This window comes from Melospiza melodia, chromosome 6, assembly GCF_035770615.1.
Source record: "Melospiza melodia melodia isolate bMelMel2 chromosome 6, bMelMel2.pri, whole genome shotgun sequence".
Lineage (NCBI taxonomy): Eukaryota > Metazoa > Chordata > Aves > Passeriformes > Passerellidae > Melospiza > Melospiza melodia.
This window is the reverse complement of record NC_086199.1, coordinates 30,325,658-30,347,583: the sequence shown is the minus strand read 5'-3', so window position 1 is coordinate 30,347,583 and position 21,926 is coordinate 30,325,658. Positions and strand designations below refer to the sequence as shown.

General features: G+C 34.9%; 1 protein-coding gene across 2 annotated transcripts in view; it reads right to left on the bottom strand.

Moving 5' to 3' along the window:
• The window catches only part of CDIN1 (CDAN1 interacting nuclease 1), a 122,639-nt gene that overhangs the window by 88,172 nt on the left and 12,541 nt on the right, over positions 1–21,926 (bottom strand). Inside the window, exons 1-5 of one of the 2 annotated variants that reach the window (XM_063160483.1) lie at positions 9,168–9,237; positions 7,807–7,852; positions 6,891–6,955; positions 3,626–3,686; positions 595–667 (exon numbers count right to left, since the gene is read on the bottom strand). In XM_063160483.1, coding sequence (XP_063016553.1) covers positions 595–667; positions 3,626–3,686; positions 6,891–6,955; positions 7,807–7,852; positions 9,168–9,184 — 262 coding nt within the window. In that variant the 5' untranslated portion in view covers positions 9,185–9,237. Of the gene's footprint in view, positions 1–594; positions 668–3,625; positions 3,687–6,890; positions 6,956–7,806; positions 7,853–9,167; positions 9,238–21,926 lie in introns of those variants that run through there. The other variant, XM_063160482.1, reaches the window with a different exon arrangement.

Sequence of the window (21,926 nt, the reverse complement as noted above, 5' to 3'; positions counted from 1 at the left end):
CTCATAAATCTTTTACGAGCACATCCCCAGAGCTCACTTAACAGCCGGTTTTAATCATGCAGTTGACACAGAGAAAATAACAAAATGTATTTTTTCAGTGGCAAATTAATTTAGGCTTGAACCTCCTCCCGTAGCTCTATTCTTTTCTTCCCTTTCATTCCATTTTTTTTTTATTTTCTTGTACTGAGATCAGTTAAATGCACTTCTGTATATACTAGCAACGTTACTGCAATGTTGCAAAATTAAAAGTGGCTTCGGTTTATTTTAGGAATTACTGAATTTTAAAATACAGAATTTTAAAGATATAAATTTGGTATGAGCCCCATACCCTTTATTTTACTGAAGGAACAGATATTCTGGAAATCTAAGAGGAAAAAGATTAATTTAAATAGTATTAAATTGTGGCTGCTCTTCTTACATACAGTTTAACAGTCATTAACTGTTGAAGATACCAAACTTAAAATGTTACCCTTGTTATCTCAATTCCAGCATTGTGGTAATTATTTTTCTATCATAGTCAGAAGAAAAGAGAAAACAAAAATAATTTTAAAAATAATAAAATACAAAAAAAAAAAAACCAGCTAAGATACTTACGGATGGCTTGTTCTTTTTCTTGTAGAAATCTCTCCAACACAATACGAGCCATCAACGATGGGGCAAAGTCCACCTTAGCCCAACAAAAACAAAAACAGAATTTCAGGAAGTAAATGCATTTAGATGCACACGCATCAGAACTGCACTATATTTGTAGATTAAAACTAACAAGCAAAATAGAGGAAACAGGATCTTTTTTTGCAATTATCGGACTCAATAATTTCCACCAAATGTGTGGTAGTAATCCACAGTACCAGTGAAAAACCAAATAATGTAGACAACATAAAATCCTGGTTATTATGTTTGTACATTTTGCATCTGAACCACCCTTTGTAGAAGATGACCGTGAAATCCCTTTTATAAGGTTATCCATCAAGGAAAAGAAGTGGTCATCCTTTCCTATGTATGAATCCTCGTTCATGTGGTAACCATCAAGTGATACCACATATCCTTAGCATCAATATCTCTAGCAGATGTGTTGGGCTTGGTCAAAATTACTTCAGAGTTTATATTTTGATTTTTAACAAAGATATTCCTTCATTTCAACTTTTTTTTATATGTATGAAAAATGTATAACCTAGTTGCTCCTAAAATTACAATAGCTTTTTAGATACCATTAAAATCCTGCTTTAGTGAATCAGAATTTTAACTAGGAGACAGGAAACCTTGATCACACATTGTCACAATTAATTTTCCTCGACATCTTTTCAAGTTCACTGTTAGCACAAAAATTTTATCCCAATTTAGTAACTATACAAAAAAGGTTACTCCATTTGTGCATACATATTTTTCCAAATATGTATGTACTTGGATGGCCTTAAATTCCCCAAGTAGAGAGAAATGCTTTCTATGGAGCTGCTTATTTCCAGTAACCCACATCAGAGCTGACACATGAAAAATGGTGAAATTACTGAAGGTAGTCCAGCCTGAATAAGGACTACCTTATTAGTTCAGGTACTTGCATCGCCCTAATTTTCATATTAATCATGTGTCCATCTTTCTTTGAAATAGGGCCATCATGCTTCATGTCAGAATTTAGCATGTAAGTAAAATTCATAGTGCTTCAAATCTCACTTGAAAATATTTGTATGAAGAGAACAGTGACTAATTTTATTGTTTCTAACAAAAATGTGATTTATTTTAGTCTTTTTGTACTACATATACAATATGAACAGTTGACAAATAATTTCATTTTTAAAACAGAATTAGAAGTATTTTATAAACCCTCAAAAAACATCCCCAAAAGATGACAATATGGAGCTTTTCCTATTTAACAGAGCTGCTACATACTGTAATATAGCTATGTTATATATTTCTCATCAATTTTTACAGTTTCCACTGATTAAATATATATTGACTCATAAAGTATTACCATTACATCAATTGTCAGCAGATGCAAGAGTATGTCATTTAAATATTAACTATCATATAAAAATGGCAGCTTGATTGTTTGGAAGCAGTAATCTGGTGCTGGTTATTGCCACGTTTCCCTAATGCATTGGGTGGCAGTCAAAAAATGCATTGTCTTTCTGATATACCTGCTACTACAAAACCAGAAACAAATAAGTTTTTTATGTATCTCCCCTTTCTCTTAGGCTTAATTTTTATTTATTCCTGAACTGCAGATATCTTTGATCTGAATTGCAAAAATGCATTAGTGAAATATAAACAAAGATATGCTCACTGGAGTCAGAAATTATATGCATCATCTCTAAATCAATGCGAAAAATATACAAAGAACCAGTAACAGATATATTACTCTGTGCTTGAAATATTTTTATGACAGTTCCCATATAATATGGGTGAAATATATCATCCATTGGGATGTTTACCTAAATTCTTAGTAAGATTGTACTTATTTATATAAAGTACTTTCTATTCTCAGTATTTCAAGATTTGTCTTTTCCAGAGATGGTAAGAAGCTACACATTACCCCTAAAACAAAATAAATTCTTGATTCTACGCTAACTGTACGATCAGGTTACACAGACACTTCACAGACCATTAAAACCTTCCAGTAATTGATAGGTAATCACTCATTTGCTGGCTGCAGCAATGTACACGAGAGAAAAACCATTCTTTTTTTCTAATGTAACATGTAGAACTTGCTGCTATTGCTACACTTAATGTTCACAGTGCCATATCATTTTTAATGCAAACACTCATTTTCTACTTCCTTCTTACATTTTCTATTAAAATGTAACACAAAACAGCATATATTTCATTCTATCCCTTTGAGGATTGCATGAGCAGTTCCAGGGAGTATCAGCTATTGTACTGTTACTATTACAGTAAATAAATATTTTAGAGTTTAAAAAACAGGTATTTCATCAATTTCGTTTTTTCTAGGAAAACTCCTTGCCACTTGTTCAAACTTTTTACCTCTTCTTTAATGTAGTGCAAAGATAGCAGTTTCTAATACAAATAACACCTTGTATAACAAGGCAAATTCATATTTTAATTAATAAACAGCATCAATAAATTTGTCAAGACTTTAATGGCATCCGTACAGAACTTTTCATGTACTGAAAAATTTATTCTTCTTAAGTGCTTTATCTTAAGCAGTTTTCATTAGCCATCCTCTAATCCATATGAACAGAAATAAATGGAGTCAGGAAAATTATCTGTTTTAAGCCTTCCTATTACTAAGAAATAGTAATAACTTAGATGGGTTTTGTTATTAAAGGCAAGGAATCAAAATGATACAACTCCATTTAATCAATTTGAGAATTTTTAGCAAGTTTATGCAATAAAGACCTGCAGTTTGTTGGAAATTTTCAGGAAAATACAAATTCAGGGTATCCTACACATTTGCCTTGAAGTTAAAAGACTAATTACATGAACTGATTTATTAATAAATGTGGCTTTTTGTCTAATTATTTTAAGTACTAACAGACTGGGGAACCATTTTAAATGTCTAATGTGCCTTGAAACCATTTTTTTAGGTTAATTACATTTCTCACTAAAGTCACTATAGATATGCCCCTCAGGTTTTACACTGGAAGATTAAAGAAAAAAGAAAGATGATTACCTCATTGGCCAGGTCCAGTAATACTGGGGCAGCTGCATTTTTCATCACCCCATTCAGATACCTAGACAAGACAAAGCCAGGTAATTTTGCAGTGGCAAGAAAAGGCCACTTTATACATGTCAGCATCCCTTGTGAATCTTTTTCATTTGGGGGACAATACCCCATTACAGATAATGCCAAAAATTAGTGCTTTAACTGGCATTACAGATAATCTTTCAAGAAGTATTTTAAGCAATCACTAACTCTCCAGGGTTGTCTCCTATTCTATTCATCTGCAAAATATATCCATCTCAATGAAGACACTGGTAAAAAACTGAATATATCAAGAAATTTAAAAAATTGTGACTTAATAAATACACAAATAAATTATATCTGTACTACTTAAAGATGCATCACAGACAAATAAACTTCTATTATTCACAGTAAAGACTTTTGGTTCCATATGACCTTCAACTATGAAGGTGCAGTGTATATCTTACCCAATTCACTAGTACATACAAAAACATAAACTCTCAAATTTATTCCAGATTTCATCAACTGGGCAGTAATTTAAGTACTAAAGGCTTACTTCAGTGAAATCAGTCTAACAATTTATATTCTACAAAGAAAACAAGAAATATTTAGGATTCAATGAAGGTTGATAGAAAGTCATTATCCTATCAGTGGCAAAGCCTTAATGTTTCTAGTTGAGGGTATTACAGAATGATGTTTCTGACCATCAATTCACACAATGTTGCTCTCCTCACTTCTGTTACTTTCACTGCTTGATATTTACATTTCAATAAAACCTGAAACCTGTGTTCCGAAGCTGATGGGAAGGAGCTATAATATTGGAAGCCACTTTGTGCTTTGCAGCCATGTGGAAAAGAACAATAGTTACCAACATTTGAACTTGCTCGCTTATCCTATCTGTATTCACATAGCACATCATTACTGACATCATTAGAAGGCCACAGCCTTTCCAGCTCTATCATTATCTATCCATCAGAAGACACTCTTCTGCTCATTAGTTACAGACATTAAAATTCTTTATCATTTTACCTTTCTGTGGAATGGGTGGTACACCTTTATAAAACCCCTTCACATAAGATTTGATAGAGGGCTTTTTGCTTGCAAGTTATTCTGAAGCTTAACGAATTAAGGAAATTTAAAAAGCTTTTTGGTGTAAATTATTTCAGTTCCATATTAAAAAACCCCACAAAACATGTTTAAACATTGTAAATTTATAACAGAAGAAAATGGAATATCATACACAAAATACACAACCAGGAAATATACTTGAGATTAAAGTTCTCAAACATGCATCTAGATGATCGAACAGCCACAGTGAGAATGAAGTAAATTTCTGTCATATATTTCCAATGCTTCTGGCAACTCCATTATAGACTAACAGGTCTCACATGCTGATGGCAATACAGTTCTGAAAACCTGCTGATCCTTCTTGTACTTTGTGCTTGCCTAAGTTTCACACTAGTAAGTCTCAGCCAAGTAGAAGAAACTATTCTATTCAACTATTTTACTTGCTCCTAACAGGGACCATGGGAAATCTCTACCTTCAAAACCTGGTAGCTTCTGACCTAAGAAAGCAATGGCAGCACAATTATCTGCTCGTATGTCAGCAGAAATACTAAGGAGCATAGCACCCAGTCTGGGGTTTACAGCAGTAAAGTGGATGCTATAGAAGACCAGAGGAGAAGACTTGTTTGTCATATTTACACCTGAAGTATTTCAAAGTGGCTTCTACCTCAAGTTGTCTGCTTCTGTAGATTCCTAAACATACTACACAGTAAATCTATTAAAACAGGACTGAAATGAGTTTTTTAGCTATTGACCAGAACATCTCTGATTTTAAAACATGTGCATTTTACTCAGCCATGTTAATACACTTGCAAAATGACATACTCAGAAACAGCATAAAGAATTATTTTCCCTACCACTACCACACAACTTCATACATAATGCATTAGTTATGTACTGCTATCATACTTCAGACTACAGAAGAAGACAGAAGACCAAATCCTCCTACCTGATGTGAGACAAACTTAATCATACCTACAACCCTACTGACACCAATACAACTGCTGCTTTGCATAAAGCAAAATCTTGTCCCGTGTTTCAGGCTGAAGTTTCAGGCTGGAACTAGTGATTTACACATAGTCTAAGGAAAGGGTTACTTATGCAGCAGTTACAACTACCACAGGCCACTTCACTGAAACTTCTAGTGAAAAATAATTAAAAGTAGTACTGTATATGCATGTTATTAGCACAACAAAATTTTAAGTCAATATTCTTCCTAAACAACAATCAACCCTAGGAAAAGTGCAATGTGATCCAGTACAAATTTTACAAAACAATACAACTACTATAAAACCAAAATCAAACACCCAAACTAGTACACTTCACACTAGATATTCTCAACCAGTGTATAATATAATCAGGCTGTGGTTAAGTTTTAAATACATGACTCTGGCAGAAGCACATTTAATTGTTTACAAATGAAGGCTCTTTGTTTATTTTCTTGATTCATACAGATTAGTATTAAGCATGAATATCATACATCACAAGTAGGAATTCACTTGCCATGCATGCTCTTCAGATATGTCACTCTACAAAGTAATATTTTAATTGCGTATCTTTACCTGTTATCACTATGCCCCAATTATGTCACTGGAATATTTTTAGTAAAGCCTATGGAGCTAACAGAAAAACTACAAGGTGTAGCAAGCACAGTTTATTAGCTTAAGATGCAAACAATTGTAAAATGACATAAAGGTTTTCATCCTCCCTTAAAAACTATTTCTGACACTTCTGTTGATAAAACAGGAGTGATCTAAAATTTAGTGCTTTAACTGGCAATACATGAATATGTAACTTTTTGTAATGTAACACAAATGTTGTTTTAAACAAGCAACTGTAGCAGAACAAGCTCTCTTGCTGTAAGGAAGTCATCAAAATCAGTCTTGACACAGAAATCCTAAAAATTACAAACTATAGGCAATATATAATAAATGCCATTATATACATTGGAAAAAATATTTGCTTATCCTAACTTAGAGCCAGGGAAGCAAACTCTTTCTTAATCAGAATGACCAAATCCTGAACAGTTTCTGTATTTCCAGTGAAAAACATTTTTAGGTGAACTATTCCCTATTCCCAAAGTCTTAATTTATTGTTATATAAAATTAGCTTAATAAACTAATTTACTCACAACTGCTGTAAAAATCAGTATCTATGATGAGCCTTAACTGGGGTGGGGAGGTCATACCTTTGGTAGTAAGTTTCGATAGCTTCAGCAGTGTGATGCTTGGCATGTGTTCTTTTGATTTGTTTCTGGAAAAATGAAAAAACAACTTTTACAAAGGTGTCATAGATCAAAACACAGGAATCATGACTACACAAACACGCGATCCTTGCTACATTTTGATAGATGTGAACCATGCTTTTAGATTCCATACAGAAATGACATTCAATCTACCTATTGAATTGAACGTCTTCAGAGTGTACTGCAATGTACCATATGTAAAAGCCAGTAAGGTCACAATAATTGAATCTAAATAAGTTTACCAAAGGCTGCTGAGGGCAAAGAAAAACTTGTTCTCTCTTTCAACCTTTGTATTAATTTTCCCTCAATTCAATTCCATCTAAGTCTGGTGCACTCTGGTTTTACAATTCAATTGGCATTTTTAACCAGGAAGAACATTGCTTAAAAACAACTTATTTGAAAAACTACAAAAAGTAATTCCACAGAGACTTGCCACTTGACTGACACCTGTCATCTCATGATAAATGACTCCATTTTCTGCCTCTCTTGCCTTCTGCCACTCCGGCAATGGTCATTTATCATCATCTCTGTCAGCAATGGAAAGCAGCACTGACAGTGCAAGTCAGCAAACATTTAGCACATGGAACCACGCAACACAGGGAAATTATTATTGTCAGAATAATAATGGTTTAGCATAATTTATTACAGGTCCACCAAATAAGCAAAGGCTAGATGTTATTAGACAGATGGATGGGTAGGCTTGGCAGCCATCCACTGAGACTCAGGCGGTGCTTGATGTGGAAAAAGGAACATCCTCCAAACCAATCAGAAAGCTGGCAGTTCAATTACAAAGAAATAAAGGGACATTCATCATTCAATTAGGCACCTGTCAACCCTCACAAAGGAGAAAACTTCTAACCTGGTACTCCTGGGAGAAGATGCTCAGCAGAGTGGACTGCGATTGACTGGAACAAATAAAAGAAGGACAAAGTTAATTACTGGAGTGCACTGCAAAGAAACAAAAGAGAAGGGAGCTTCAAAGGTAGGCCTGCTGCCCTGTAATCTAACAGAACATGAAAACAAGTGTGGAAAAGTTGTTCCAGATGAACACCTCAGACAAAGGCTTCCTGCTGCTAGGTCAAGGAGAGAGTGTATGAGGGAGGGGAGGAAAATATAGCAAGAGTTTCAAATCAAACTAGCATATTGTTTGGGTGATTCAACTTCAGAACCCAAAAGTCCTACCAGGAGAAAGTAGTGGAGCTAAAAGGTGACAGGGAAAAAATGGAAATTAAAGCAAAATTTCCATTAAAAATTGATGGAGTTAAATTCCATCAGCAGTTGGGAACACGCCGCTTGTTCACTGGCAACATATTGAAATTCATTTTGTTAGCAGCAAGGGAACTTCTTCAGTAGCTGTCTCATATTCAGGTTAAAAACTTCCCCCTCTGTCAGAAGTAGCATATGGGACCAGTGGAACATTCCCACTGAAACTGATGTGCTTTGAAAATGGAAACTTTCACAGCAGGAAGCCAAGATTCCCCGGAGTCGGTCATTTCCAAAAGCTGCCATAAGCTTCATTCATCTAAGGCTCCACTCAATGTCGAACACCTGGCAATGAAGCAACCTGGAAAGCATTCTTCCCAAGTGGGAATTTTTCTCTCTGAATTGTTAACATTTAGAAAAGAGACAAGGTTTTTTTTCCTCTGAAAGGCAATCAATACCACACCGCTACTGTTTTCAATTGTCCTCTGTGGATATATCTACCTCATCACATCCTGAATACTACTAATTACTCCTGATATATTTTTCTACTACATGCAACTTGAACAAATTATAGTCTCAATAAATCGAGTTTTATGGTACAGCAAAGCATTATGAATAATTAACATTTTTTCCTTCCATGAACGTACCTACAATGGCACAGCATAGGTAGTTCAGAGATTTCACAATGTCTAAAGTCTCACTCTTCTGTCAGATTTCTTGTATGTGAATTTAACACCTGTATCATATCATAATTACATTAAAAGCACATATTCTCTCCATACATAAATGATCCTTCTCCTTCCAACTGTCACACTTCAGAAACACTACTTTAAAATAAGGAAGTCCTACTTTCACTTTCAAAAGGGAACACTCAAGCACAAAACAACTAGATGGCTGGAGCAGAGTTAAACAGACAGTATGTATGTGCAGCATGGTATAAAGTTACCTCTAAACCAAGCAGCTGAAGAATCAGGAACAAAGTGACTAGACTAATGCAGTGCTGTATAAAGAACTTACAAGTATGTCTTATCCATAGCTGTGCTTCCAGGCTTTTTGCCTCTGTATTTTGGGCTTGTCAGCCTGGCACAACATCTGTGTGACAGCAGTAAGCTGAGCCTTGATCTTTGGTATTTTACACATTGGACTGTTCACCCTGAGTACTAACTGAGACCGAATGTTAAAACTGTAGAAAAGTGACAGCAACAGAAACTGACTAATATATAGATTTATTAAATTAATGGATTACAGAAAAAAAACAGTCCAATACATTAAAGAATTTAATTTTTATAAAGTTTCTATTCACATAAAGTAAACAGTATTTAAATAATAAATATTTATTTAAATACACGTTACACAGAGGCCAGGAGTTGCATACCACAAAGCCTCTCCAAAAGGTGCATAATCCAACTATGACAATCTGCAACCTGCACATGTAATCACTAAAAGTTGAACAAAGGAAATGAAGTTAAGATTATATACTTACGCAGGCTATACAGATACAGAAAGCTAAGATATTTCAAGATGTTAAAAAAAAAACAAACAAACCTGTAGGCTATAAATAAGTTCAATACATATGGCCCCCTAATGGCTCACCACATAACTATTATTACCTTGTAGATTTACATGGCCATAATGGTAGAACTGAATTTAGAGATAGATGTGGGAAAAATCCCAGAACAGATCAGGACAGCATTTGACTAGATCTCTGGTTTGAGTTATCCTCCACTGACATAGCAATTTTTGTGGTTTTAGTCTACTCCTTGCATGTTAACCGTATTTATACTACCATTATCCTATTATACACTGACAATGACAGATAAAAAAAACCTAAGACCATTATTCCTTCCCCCCTTTACACTCCACCTTTAATGGCAGACTTGGAAATGCTGGGTTAATGACCTTGATGACCTTCAAGGTCTTCTCAAAATTAAATGTTTCTCTTATTCTTGTCCATTTTATTTGTCTCTTTGGTGTCCTTGGATTGTGACCTACTTCAATTTAGTTCAACACTCCTCTCCTACGGAACAGTCTTTCCAACTGTTCAGATAATTTAGGACATAGCACAAATACTGAAAAAAAAATCATTCAAATAACAGTGCAAATTGGATATCTACTGGATTGCCGTACAGCAACTTTATCACTGGGGCAAAGAGAATTATATCAATAACACCATTCAAATAATTACAAGCCTTACTACTCGATGATCTTTCCTCTTCTCCAGAAGAAGTGGATTTATATCTTCACATGGCTGCTTCCATGTTTTTTTCGGTTAACATCGTTCCTGTCTTAAACACTAAAACCACTCATCTGCCACTCAGTGTTTCCTTGCTACAATTTCATTGAGACAACTTCCTGGCAAAATGAAGTAGCTCCTCAAAACACAGATGGAGCATCTATTGCAAGATCCTATTGAGTGAAAACTGAAACATCATGGTTTCAGAAAACACTGAAAAAGACACTACTATGTACTTGGACAGGGAAGAGAAGTCTTGAACATGAATTTGAATAGCAAAACAGCACAATCACAACTGCTGATATGACAGCAGGAATAGTACCATAGAAGTTATCATTACTTCTAGAGGAGCAGCTAAATTCCCAGGACTCCATCCACATTCTGATACTTCTATATAAGATTTCAAAGCAACAAATGAGCAGACAAATGCATTTATTGCTGAGCTATGCAGGAAAACAAATGTAACACTCAAAGTGGCTTTTTATTCAAAATAACATTTGAGTACCGTGCTATTGCCTTTCATGGAATAAACTATATAGTAAGCCTCATGGCTTACTTGAAGATAGGAACATAGATGTTTGTGACAAGCAGACCCTTTTGTTGAGAAACAACTGTAGAGCCAAGGTACATAATTGCTGATTTTCTGAAACAAACAAACAAAAACCCAGAAGTCATAATTCTGAGTACTACCTCATTTAAACATTTAATAATCTAACCTGTTATCTGTCTCATAGAACTAAGTATATTGCCCAGGGAAATAAGCAAATTTTTCTCTTGAGTTCTGTAGCGACAACTTTCATGGAAACATTTTCTTCTGCGATTCCAGACAGTAATGAATCTAACTCCCAGAGCCCTGTTCAATGCATCCAGCCTCGCTCTTTAGACAGCCTCTTTTACTTGCATACTGGCATCCACGATGCCAATTTACCTTTTGCTACTCCATGCTGATGCCAGTGGCATATTTCCACCTGAATGCTTGATGCATTTCATGCTCTTGTCAATATGTAAGTGGATTTGAGCAGAAAACTGAAATCTAAATTTGGCTAAAAATGCCTATTTTTAAAAAATAAAATTACTTTTATTTTATAAAATGAAGTGTAAGTTCTAGGTTACAAGTGATATAAAGATATAAAATTTTGCTTGCCATTAAAAAAACAGTATTACAGTTATTAAAGTTATTTCTAATACACAAATCCAACATTTAGAATGGGATGCCCAAGACAGTCCAGAAAAAGGGATAAGAGAAATGATCTCTAAGAACTCAGATATCAGTCAAGCTAGAAAGAAAACTGCAAGTTTGGTGCTGGGAAAAGAATATGCCTTTTGGTCAATTACTACATAAGAAGGAAATTCAGACCATTCTCTTCTAATAAATCTCAGAATTTGAAGACAAGGAATGCTATAATCCCTGGAGAGTGTTTCAGAAATGTTCTGCTTTGCAATGAGTACTCATATATAAAGTAGTAACAGATAAGTTACTAGTTCATATAAGCAGTTTACTGCTTTGTATCTAGAGTAGATACAAAACTTTGGCTAAGAAACAGCTAGTAATGATGAAAGCAATTTAACTGTATCAGATCATCACCTCAACAAAACAGAATTGCAGATGCAATCAAGATTTGGAGGGCTGTCCAGCTTAATATTTGCTACTTCAGCCTCAGAAGGAGAAAACCCAAGCATAGCAAATGTTATGCAAATATTGTATTATTAGCCCTTGCAAATCATGAATTCTTTGCAGTTAAGATGCAACTTACAGCTTTTACTATATTTTCTGAGATTACTGAAAACATGGAGTTGTAGGTGCAAACCAAGATTCCACTTGTTTCATGTTTTACAATGAATTTCCTCTCCCTCACTTTTAACTCCACAGTTGTTGCCTAAAGTAGAAAAAGTAAAAATCAGGTTTACATTTAATGTATTTTATGACAGAACAAAGGAAGAGTATCTAAAGAGATTTCACACAAGTGAAGACAAGAAGAGGGAAAGCATAATCCATAAGACAAATATGGTATATATAACAGAATAGCTTCATTGTTTCCTTTTCATAAAATTGAATATTCCACTTTATTAGAACAATAAATATATTGGTTAAATAACTGAGGGGAGGGGCAGGAGCTGTGTTTCCAACATTCAGAAGCTGGTACATGAGAAATCCCAAAGCTGCAGTGTCAAACCTTCTCTCTGAAGAACATACAGTGCCACTTAGCTATAGGAGGAATTCAATAAGGGGAAAAAATTTTCTTCCACAGTCTCTAGTGAGCATGCAGTCCTACTCATATCTTTTGTTATATGAAAGTTCTAAGGTTCTAAAGTAGATAGCCAGGGTCTCTCATTTTTTTTAACTTGAAAAGAACTTCCCCTTTCCATGTATAGTAAGTTTAAAAATACTTTTACTGGTACAATATTGAGCATTAAAATAAACTAACAGGGCTAGAACTGTGTGGTGCTGCCATGCCAGTTTTAAAATCTAAGTGAGGAAAGAGATATAAATCCAAAAAATTTACAAGGCTAGTGGTGAAAGGGGAATTCTCCTCACATCTATCCTGAAGTTTCAGAGCACGTGTCTAAAACATATTTTTCCTGTTATATTATTAAAGACATGAAAGAAATCCAAGCAGCCAAATTCTCATCTTCCATATTGCAAATGATTTGGAACAGGCACTCCTAAAGGAAGCCATGTTTATATTCCTTATCACATGCTAACCAGTCCACCCTATTTTGTAAAAACTCTGTCAGTAATGGATTTCAAATAGATCTAGCAGCATTGTTTCAAATGCATACCATGCACAGAGGCACACAGCCTCAGTGGCTTCCCAGAACTGCAGGACGTGGGCAGCAAGCACCACAGATACCCCTGTAAATCACCCAGTGCCAGTCTGATGGTCAACTTCCCACCTGAGGGGAGGCAACAACTTGTGGATTCTCACAATTTCTTCCACATGTCAGGATTGTCCAGACAACAAAAAGGCTTCTTAGCAGTCTGAATGATTCCACAAGACAATCCAGGAAGGCTCAGGAATACCAAAGGCCTACCCAGAGCTTGTTAGGCTTATATGGCTGAAGAGCATGGAACAAAGGAGGCACCTTGACCTCTGCAATAGCTACAGCTTTAATCTTTCTTTACTGTAACCTCAAGTACAACATTTTTTCTTATAGTTTAGTATGACTGTGGTCATTTCTCTGAATGAAAATTCTCAAAAAGCAGAGTACTGTCTCTGTACACGTGTACTTTTATCATTCACAAATCTATCAATGATTTATCAGAAGTCAGTGAATTACCAATTTAAGTTAAATCAATATACTTGTCTACATACATGTGTGTGTCTATATACTTTTAAATCAATAAGTTAGTTTCAATTAGGGTTACTGAGTAACATAGAAGTATCTAAGTCTTCAGGTGCAAAATGCTAACTTCCATAAAGTGGCCATCTTCTAATTTTCCAGCTTTCCAGCTACACCAGTTCAAGTCTGGAATACAAAACCAGTTTTATTATTTCTGCATAAGAAGCCTTCCATACAATGAAGCATTAATGGTAGCTACTCCTTTGGAAACTATCAAGTCAATACACTTCTGCAGAGGAAATACTCCCATTACTATTATTATTATTATTACTATTATTATTATTATTACTATTATTATTATGTTGTTGTTGTTGTTGTTGTTGTTGTTGCTGTTGTTGTTACTGTTGTTATTGTTACACTATGTGTGAGTAGATATACATACATATATGACAAGAAGTGTGTGATGATGTGCTCATTTCATACTTAATACATTTACATTTAAAATCCAGATGAAATTCAAGCTCATCGGAAGAACAATAACATGAACCAATTTTAAAATTCTCTGATATCCAGTTCAGTAAGCTGTACAACAGCTCAACTCAAAAGACCTAAATAGATCCCTAAAAACTGCCTTTGCCTCAAAGTCAATTTCATACCTTTGGCAGGATCAAAAATAAAACACGAAGTAAAGATTTTGAGGAGAAAGATGTCCTGCATTACAGGCTTCACTATTCAATGATAATAAAAAGATTAAATTCAGGCATGTGCATACAACTTTGCTGCCTACGGCCACAGTTATGAGTATAACTGTATGACAAAGCCCAGCCTAGGCTACTTGAGAAGAGTCATCACTTCTATGACCTTGACACTGGTTGGTCCCACCACTTCTATACAATTTAGTGATGTGCGAGAACAGATGATGGTGCAATATATAGAAATGGCAGCATTTAAAATTCATAGTAGTGTAAGGCCATTACTTTTCCCACTGGGCCACTTGAACTTTAATAATGTCTGACCTAGTTGGCCAATAAGTTCTAGCAGCAGACAGAGGAAAATTGTCAGTATTAGATATTGTTTGATTTTTCATTTAGGAAGACTTAGAAGTTTCTTTAAGAACAGAGCACCAATTCTTCCTGTAGACAACTAATTTTTTGGTGTCTCTTGTAACAACCAATATATTTTAAAACAACTGCAGACTATGAACAATCTGTATCAGATGTGAAAATAATAAATTGCAGAGGTAAGTACAAATAACCAATACAGGCAATGATCCCAAAATAATGCTAGCTCTTTGCAGAGATAAATTACATCTTCTTCCACCCACATCTAAAAATCGGATTTCCAATAGCAAAAATGTAAGCGTAACTAAAAATACTCCATATTCAAATTATTGCAAAGTATTATGATCAATCTCCCAACCTGAAAAGAGACGAACAAAAATGCTGGTTTTCCATTCACATATATATGTTTGAGAAAAACAGCATTATGCTTTAACAGTAGATAAATAAATAACATGTTAAAAAACCCAGCAATCACAGCAATGGAAGAGTAGCAGGTCCATACAAAAAGAAACTACTTTTTCAGCTTTATAATCTTAGTAAGCAAGTAGTGAAAATGGACAGTAATTTGCCTAAGATACTGTTCTGATATAATTTCTTTCCGGAATGAAACAATGTTTGTTGCGTGAATGTTTGGAACCTATTCCAATGCCAAACCCACAGAGAGACCTCTATAAATAAACATTATTTCACTAATGTCTCTTCCATTAAAATATAAAACTATTTTGTAAGGTCACATTTTCAAACTGAAAAATACTTTCAGATGTAATACAGAACAATACATATCCACAATAGGGCTTAAGAAAAACACTGTGAGTGCTAAAATGTGAAATTAAAACTCCCAAATATTTTGACATCAGGCTTCACTGACTGTTGAAAGTCCTCACCTTACAGACAGCAGAACCCATCTTTAAGCATCTAATCAGGGAATCCACTGACATAAGCAACTGATAGGAGTCAAACAGGGTTTGTCTCCACATACACCTTGATAATCTCAGAGCATGTCCACCACATCTCCGTTTCCTGGTATTGTCAATAATTCTGCTTTTAATTCTACCATTAAATTTTTTGCGAATATTAAAAAAAAAGTTCTCCAATGCTTGAGACTCGCAAAAGTAGATGATTTGCTATGTTGTTCATTTCAACTACTTAAAGCTCAGCAAGTTACTTAGCAAGAAGAAAAGTTTCTGCATCTCCAGGAAAGAAAGCAGAGGCATACAGCAGCATATCAGAGACTGAGGAAAAAGGAAAAACATCTGTGAACATTTGCACTCAAGTGTACATCATCCACACTTTACTCCAATTTACTTCAGTTAAGACCGTACCAGAAACATGTTTGCAAGTCTGCCATCTTTATCTTAGTAGCACAATCTAAATATTGAACCATTAGATAAAAATACACTAAAGTAGTTCCTTATCTGATGTTGGTCGTGCAAAGAAGGATGTTCCTAGGGTGCAAGAGCAAAGGACCCCAACAAGCAGTTAAGGTGAAGAAGATACAGTTTAAACCAGGGGTTTATCCTTCTCCTTTCTTATCTGCCCTACTGATAGAGCCAAGGTCCACACATTGAAAATATACTCAGTAAACTATTACCGGAAAGTAATTTTAAAAATATTTATTTCATGTTCATTCCTTCATTTTGTTTGGATTAGCCTATTGAGCTACTTCCTCTTATGCCCAGGAAAATAAATAGATCAGTTAAGATAAGTTTTTCAGACTTCAATCCCATATTTATTTACTGTGGACAAAGGGGAAAATAATTCTACTTTATAGCCTTTTTTTTTTCAGCAAAACTATATTGTCCTGTATAAGTTAGGTGTTTAAGTCTAGAAAACTATTTTTATGAATGAATGGTAATTCTGAGCTAATTAGCTTGTTCATTTTGTATTAAAACATTAGCCTGCATGTAAAAAGCATAGTTCAGCACTAAATAAATCCCTAAATACCCGTAAACAATTTGCTCCTAAAAATATATAATCAGATTTAGAAAACTATAAACTACATTTAAAATTTACTATTTAGAAGCAATTAATTACAAAGACAGCCAGGTGGCTTTCATTACATAAATTACTGTTAATGACACTTGCCTCATGCTGCTACTGTATTTAGCATTTGCATGCATCACATGTCAAGCACACACACTGTTGCACAGGTTTCTCCAGGGTAAAAAGTGAACATCTTAAGTCAAAAAAGCTTCCAGTTATCCAATCAAAACTGTTAATTCCTTAAACAAGTTAGGATCTTATTGATGCTTCCCATTCAGGATATAATCTAAAATATATTCAGGATAAAATTTCAAGAAGCAAACACAGATGATATAGAAGTGAGAGTTTTTAGTAAATTCCCATTTTGGTTATGATGCAGACTCAAGGCAAGAGATTAATCCATTTATAGCTAGTTTCCTTGAGATTTTAGAGCCCTAGACAGTGTTTATAATTAAAAAAAATTACAACTTTTAAGTTATTTGTAATTATTGAGCAAAAATAAAAAGAAAAACAAAGATAATAATTCTTGTCTTTCCCTGAACCAGTTGGGGGAGGGGCCACTTGAATCTGCTTACTAAAGAGTCCTCTTTGAAAGTTTCCTCCCAAATTTGCCCTAAACCAGAACATCTACCTACCCAACAGTGCAGTATTTTGTCTTGTATATCTAAGTTGTTGTATCATGCATGCTGATATTTACAAAGGCTACTTTCAGCCCCAGAGATATAGCATATTATGCCATAGAGGGAATAACATCATTTAATGCCACTAATTACTTCCCCTTGGAAAGACTGCAGAAATGCTCAAGAAGGAAATCCAGCTATCTCTTTCTACTAATGTTCTTCCAGCATTCTCTTTTTAAAAAAGCTGTCTACCTAAAACTGGAAGGCAATACGAAGGGAACATCACAAGAGCTGATCACAACATTACATTAGTGCATCCTAAAACTTCTCTACTCTTTCCACTCCTATCAACAGGCTCTTCCTTTTCCTTTCCCTTCCTCCCCTCTCTAGAGGAGTTTTCTGGTGTTCCTTATATTGCCCTGAAAATATATACAATGACTATAAGCTTTGTTTCTCACAGTGCCAATGCTGGCTTTCCAGAACTCTTACTCCACGGAACAGAATTTAATGGAACACTAATGGAACAGTCATATGTGATAACAACAGTCAATAAGATTGACCACACAGAACCACCTTCACTAAGCACCAAAATTTCACTGGCTTTGGTAGAATAAGCTTAGCAGCTTTGATAAATAAATGTGGAAGCCAAGGAAGAACAAACATTAGCTCTCTGTTAAAATAAGTTGAAGATTACCTCAGCATGCATTAAGCAATATGGCATGACTCACTGACACTTCTTATATTTTTGTGACTTATCAAAAACATAATAAAAATATACATTACTTTCTTTATATTAAGTCCATAAGTACCACAGATAAAAAAAAGTCAATGAGAAGAGTGTTAAACTTCACTGGAATTCATAGAAATTTGACCGATAATATCATTCAGACAGCTTTCAAAAATGCCTCACACAAAACATCCAACTCTATCCTCTCATATTTTGAAGTTTTAATATTTTACAGTAAAGAAGTAAAGGCCACAGAGCCTTCTTCTCTTTCAGATAAATCTTAATCTTGTTCTTCACATTTAAATATCAGGTCTTCATATGTTACCTAATTTCAAAGAGTGGCAACCTAACAGAATTAGGACTTCAGAAAATAGTGAAAACTGAGAAAGAGAACAAAATATTCGCAACTGGAACGTTTACAGGTCTGCACGTTAGTGAGTAACTAACAACTTACATATATACATTATGCATGATATATTTTATAAGAAGGCTCATATTCTTATAAAAGAGACCTCCACTTTTAACTAAAGGGTATCAGTAAGAGGATGTTGAGATCAACTTTCTAGTTTTCAGAAACCAAAATATTTAGAGTGAAGAAGGGAGCTAAGCCATAAATCAGTACTTTGTTTTCAAACTTACCTTTCTAAGAACAAGTAAAAGATCCCTCTATCAACTTTTATTTAGAAGCAATTTCTCCTTCATCATGACAGTAATATTTTAAAGCCAAAAGCAGAAAAAATGGCACAAGTGTAATTTTTTATCACAGCATATATGCAAAAATTTTAGTCTCTCTGTACCCCCTAAGTATTTTGTTAATGCAACTCTTTCCACTAAACCAACTGCAAAGAAACATTTAACCTAAAGTTATGGCTGTTCATATGTAATCTGTTACCTGGATTAACCAAAAAAAAAAAGGCAGAAGGCCTCTCTATCCACCTAATCACCATATCAATGACACATGCCACAACAGAGAAGCACTAGTTTATTTGATTGATCATGGTAGATAAACTCCAAATAACAGCGAAATTAACAAATGCTTGACATTTGCTCAACATCCATTATTCTGACACTGCTTTCAGGATTTCAAAGCCTGGGAGTATGCTTAATCAACATTCATATTCCCTAGTGAGCTACAGGCACCATATTGCGCCCCGCCTTACTACTGATGAAAACTGCATATTGGCCATTTCCAAAATGTTCTGGGACTCCACGCAGGGCCCCTTCTCTCCCTTGTTCCTGTTCTGCAGTTTTCTTTTAAACACTTCCAAGACAAAAGCATCTGCCAGTTTTTCTCTCTAGGGATGTATGCAAAATGAACTTAACAGTTTTAAGGCAAGAGAAACCCTCACATCTAAATTCATTCATAGGACAGAAAAGGGCCTAAGAGGCCTCTCTAGGGACAAAACCCTGCTGAAATTTTCCCCGACAACACTGGGAGCTTTATAAAATCTAAGTCCAGACAATTTCCAATTCAAATGCCCAGCATAGCATGACCTTTGTCAGATCTATGAGCCCTAGATGCACCCACTATTTTTTTATTCTAACCAGCACAGACATTAGACAGGGCACTACTGCTAAGCAGGAGGTTGACTATTTGCATGCTCTTCTATTGTGAAAATGTAACAGTGACAGCACTGTGTCGAATTCTTTTCCCCCTAGAACTTTAACTCCATAGGAGAGGCATAGCTGACAGATGACTCTCCCAACATCTGTGTTATGTACACTGCACAGCTGAGGAACCTTGGATCACTGTCACGGCTTCTCAGAGATGACCTACACCTTTCTTATATCTACACATGATAAAAAAGTAAAATAAAAATTTAAAAATGCCTTTTCTTAAATGAAAAGTAAATATGGCAAGAAAGATTAACATAATTTAGTCATTAAGCTGTTCACATAGCAGCTCACCATATGTTGTATAAATGTCCTATACAAAATAATTTATCAGCCTTGACACGTCGCACATCATATTGTATTATTTAATATGCTTACTAAAATTTCATGGATCAAGCGCCACTTCTGAACGCATACAGAAAGCCCTAGAAAATATTTCTTCATCTTCCGTGATTTATTTTGATTGCCTTTTACAGCTACATGATAAAGTAGAACTTGCAAAATTATGAGGTTAGGGTTTACACAGCTATTGCTTCGTATACTATAATATAACAATTGGCTTCATGTCTATATAACATTTTACTTGCATTTAATATTCAGAGGCCCATTAAATTAAGCACACTGCTTTCCACTGCATATTTTAATAATTTCAACCAGTTATTTCAGTAAACATCCTGATCCACTAATGCAAAGTTCCACTGAGAGATATCCTTGAAAAAGAAACTAAAGAGCTTAAAATTACAAAACAAACTAACACAAGCAAGTAATATGTGATACATGCTGACCTCCCTAAATCTGTCTACAGAAAAATATATTCATTTCTGCACAGTAGCTGAAACATTTGAATATTATCTTTAACTTACTGATTTAAAATGTTAGAATGACAGGCATCTAGTGCAGATAAACGGACAAAATTCTCTACCCAGAAACCTTGAAACCACGAAAAATAACAATGTGTAAGAATGATCGTCTGTCACTGTCAAGGTCTGTGTCTAAATAGCAAATTAAAACAAAAAGTGTAAGCAGGAAGCTTGTGAATCATAGTTGTTGGGCAACCAATGGAATTTGTTTGGAAAAAAATGCTCAGCACTTAGATGACATATCAAGCAGACAGATATGGCTAGGAAAATATTTAGACTGAAACTATACATTTATTCCATAAAGGACCATTTTCCTTTCTTTCTCAGACCACTGATGTCAAAGGAACACAATACAAATGAGATAAAAAATGTAGCCCAACTTACTCTTTTTGGTCAACAATTATATTTTTCCATTCCTAATAAAAGGATAACATATTTCCTAATAAAGGAAAACATATTCCTCTGTTAGATCACTCATTGCAATAAGCTCATTGAACTCCATTTGGATTGGAACATGCTTGGCTTACTGGAGTACCTGCCAACTGGTCAATGCAGATCTTCATTTTTAAGCTCTGTAAGAACCAGAGATCTAGCTTTCAAGTTTTTTTTTCTCTTTTTGTATTTTGTGTACCCTAAGAAAATACACTTGTCTAGGAGGACATATTGCTCAGCTGTACTGAAAACTGAAGGAGAGCTGCATTTACAACATTGCATTTTATATTAATGCTGTAAATAGCTAATGTTCAACAGCCATTTCATATATAGAAACATACACTCACTCTCTGCCTACTGTACTCTCCACAGTCTCCAAATGAGCATCTGTATTCCACAGAAGAGATGCAATAAAGGACTGGATGGTACAACAGAAGACTGATAAGAAGTTCTGTTATCTCCCAGCCAACCACAAACAGAAACAGAGAAATGTGATGTCTTTATTGCTGTTGGTGTCCTCAATTAACAACAGGGAACTCCAAAAGACCCTTTATAGTAATTCAGTCACAGGAGTATTACCTCCATCCTGGTCACAGCTTCTATGTTGCCTTTGAAACTGTTTCAGACAGGCTACATTGCATAAAAGAATACTTTTGCTATCACATGTGTCTTGTTCAAAGGAATATTTGACAACATTTTGCTTTCTGTGAAAGAAGAACGTGTGCTATCTTAGAACGTTTTTATTTTGTGTTGAAGTTTGTGGAAGTATATGGGAAACTAGACCATCAACTGCTTCCAAGACTTTGAAGGCATAAATACAGACATGCAAATAGAGAACGATCACCCAAACAATAAAGTCCTCTTCAGCACTACATCCTGATCTGAAGCCTTTTTCTACATTTGGATGGACAGCAACACTTAGCATTCTATTCAGATGAAAAGGATAAAGCAAGTTCAACAATTC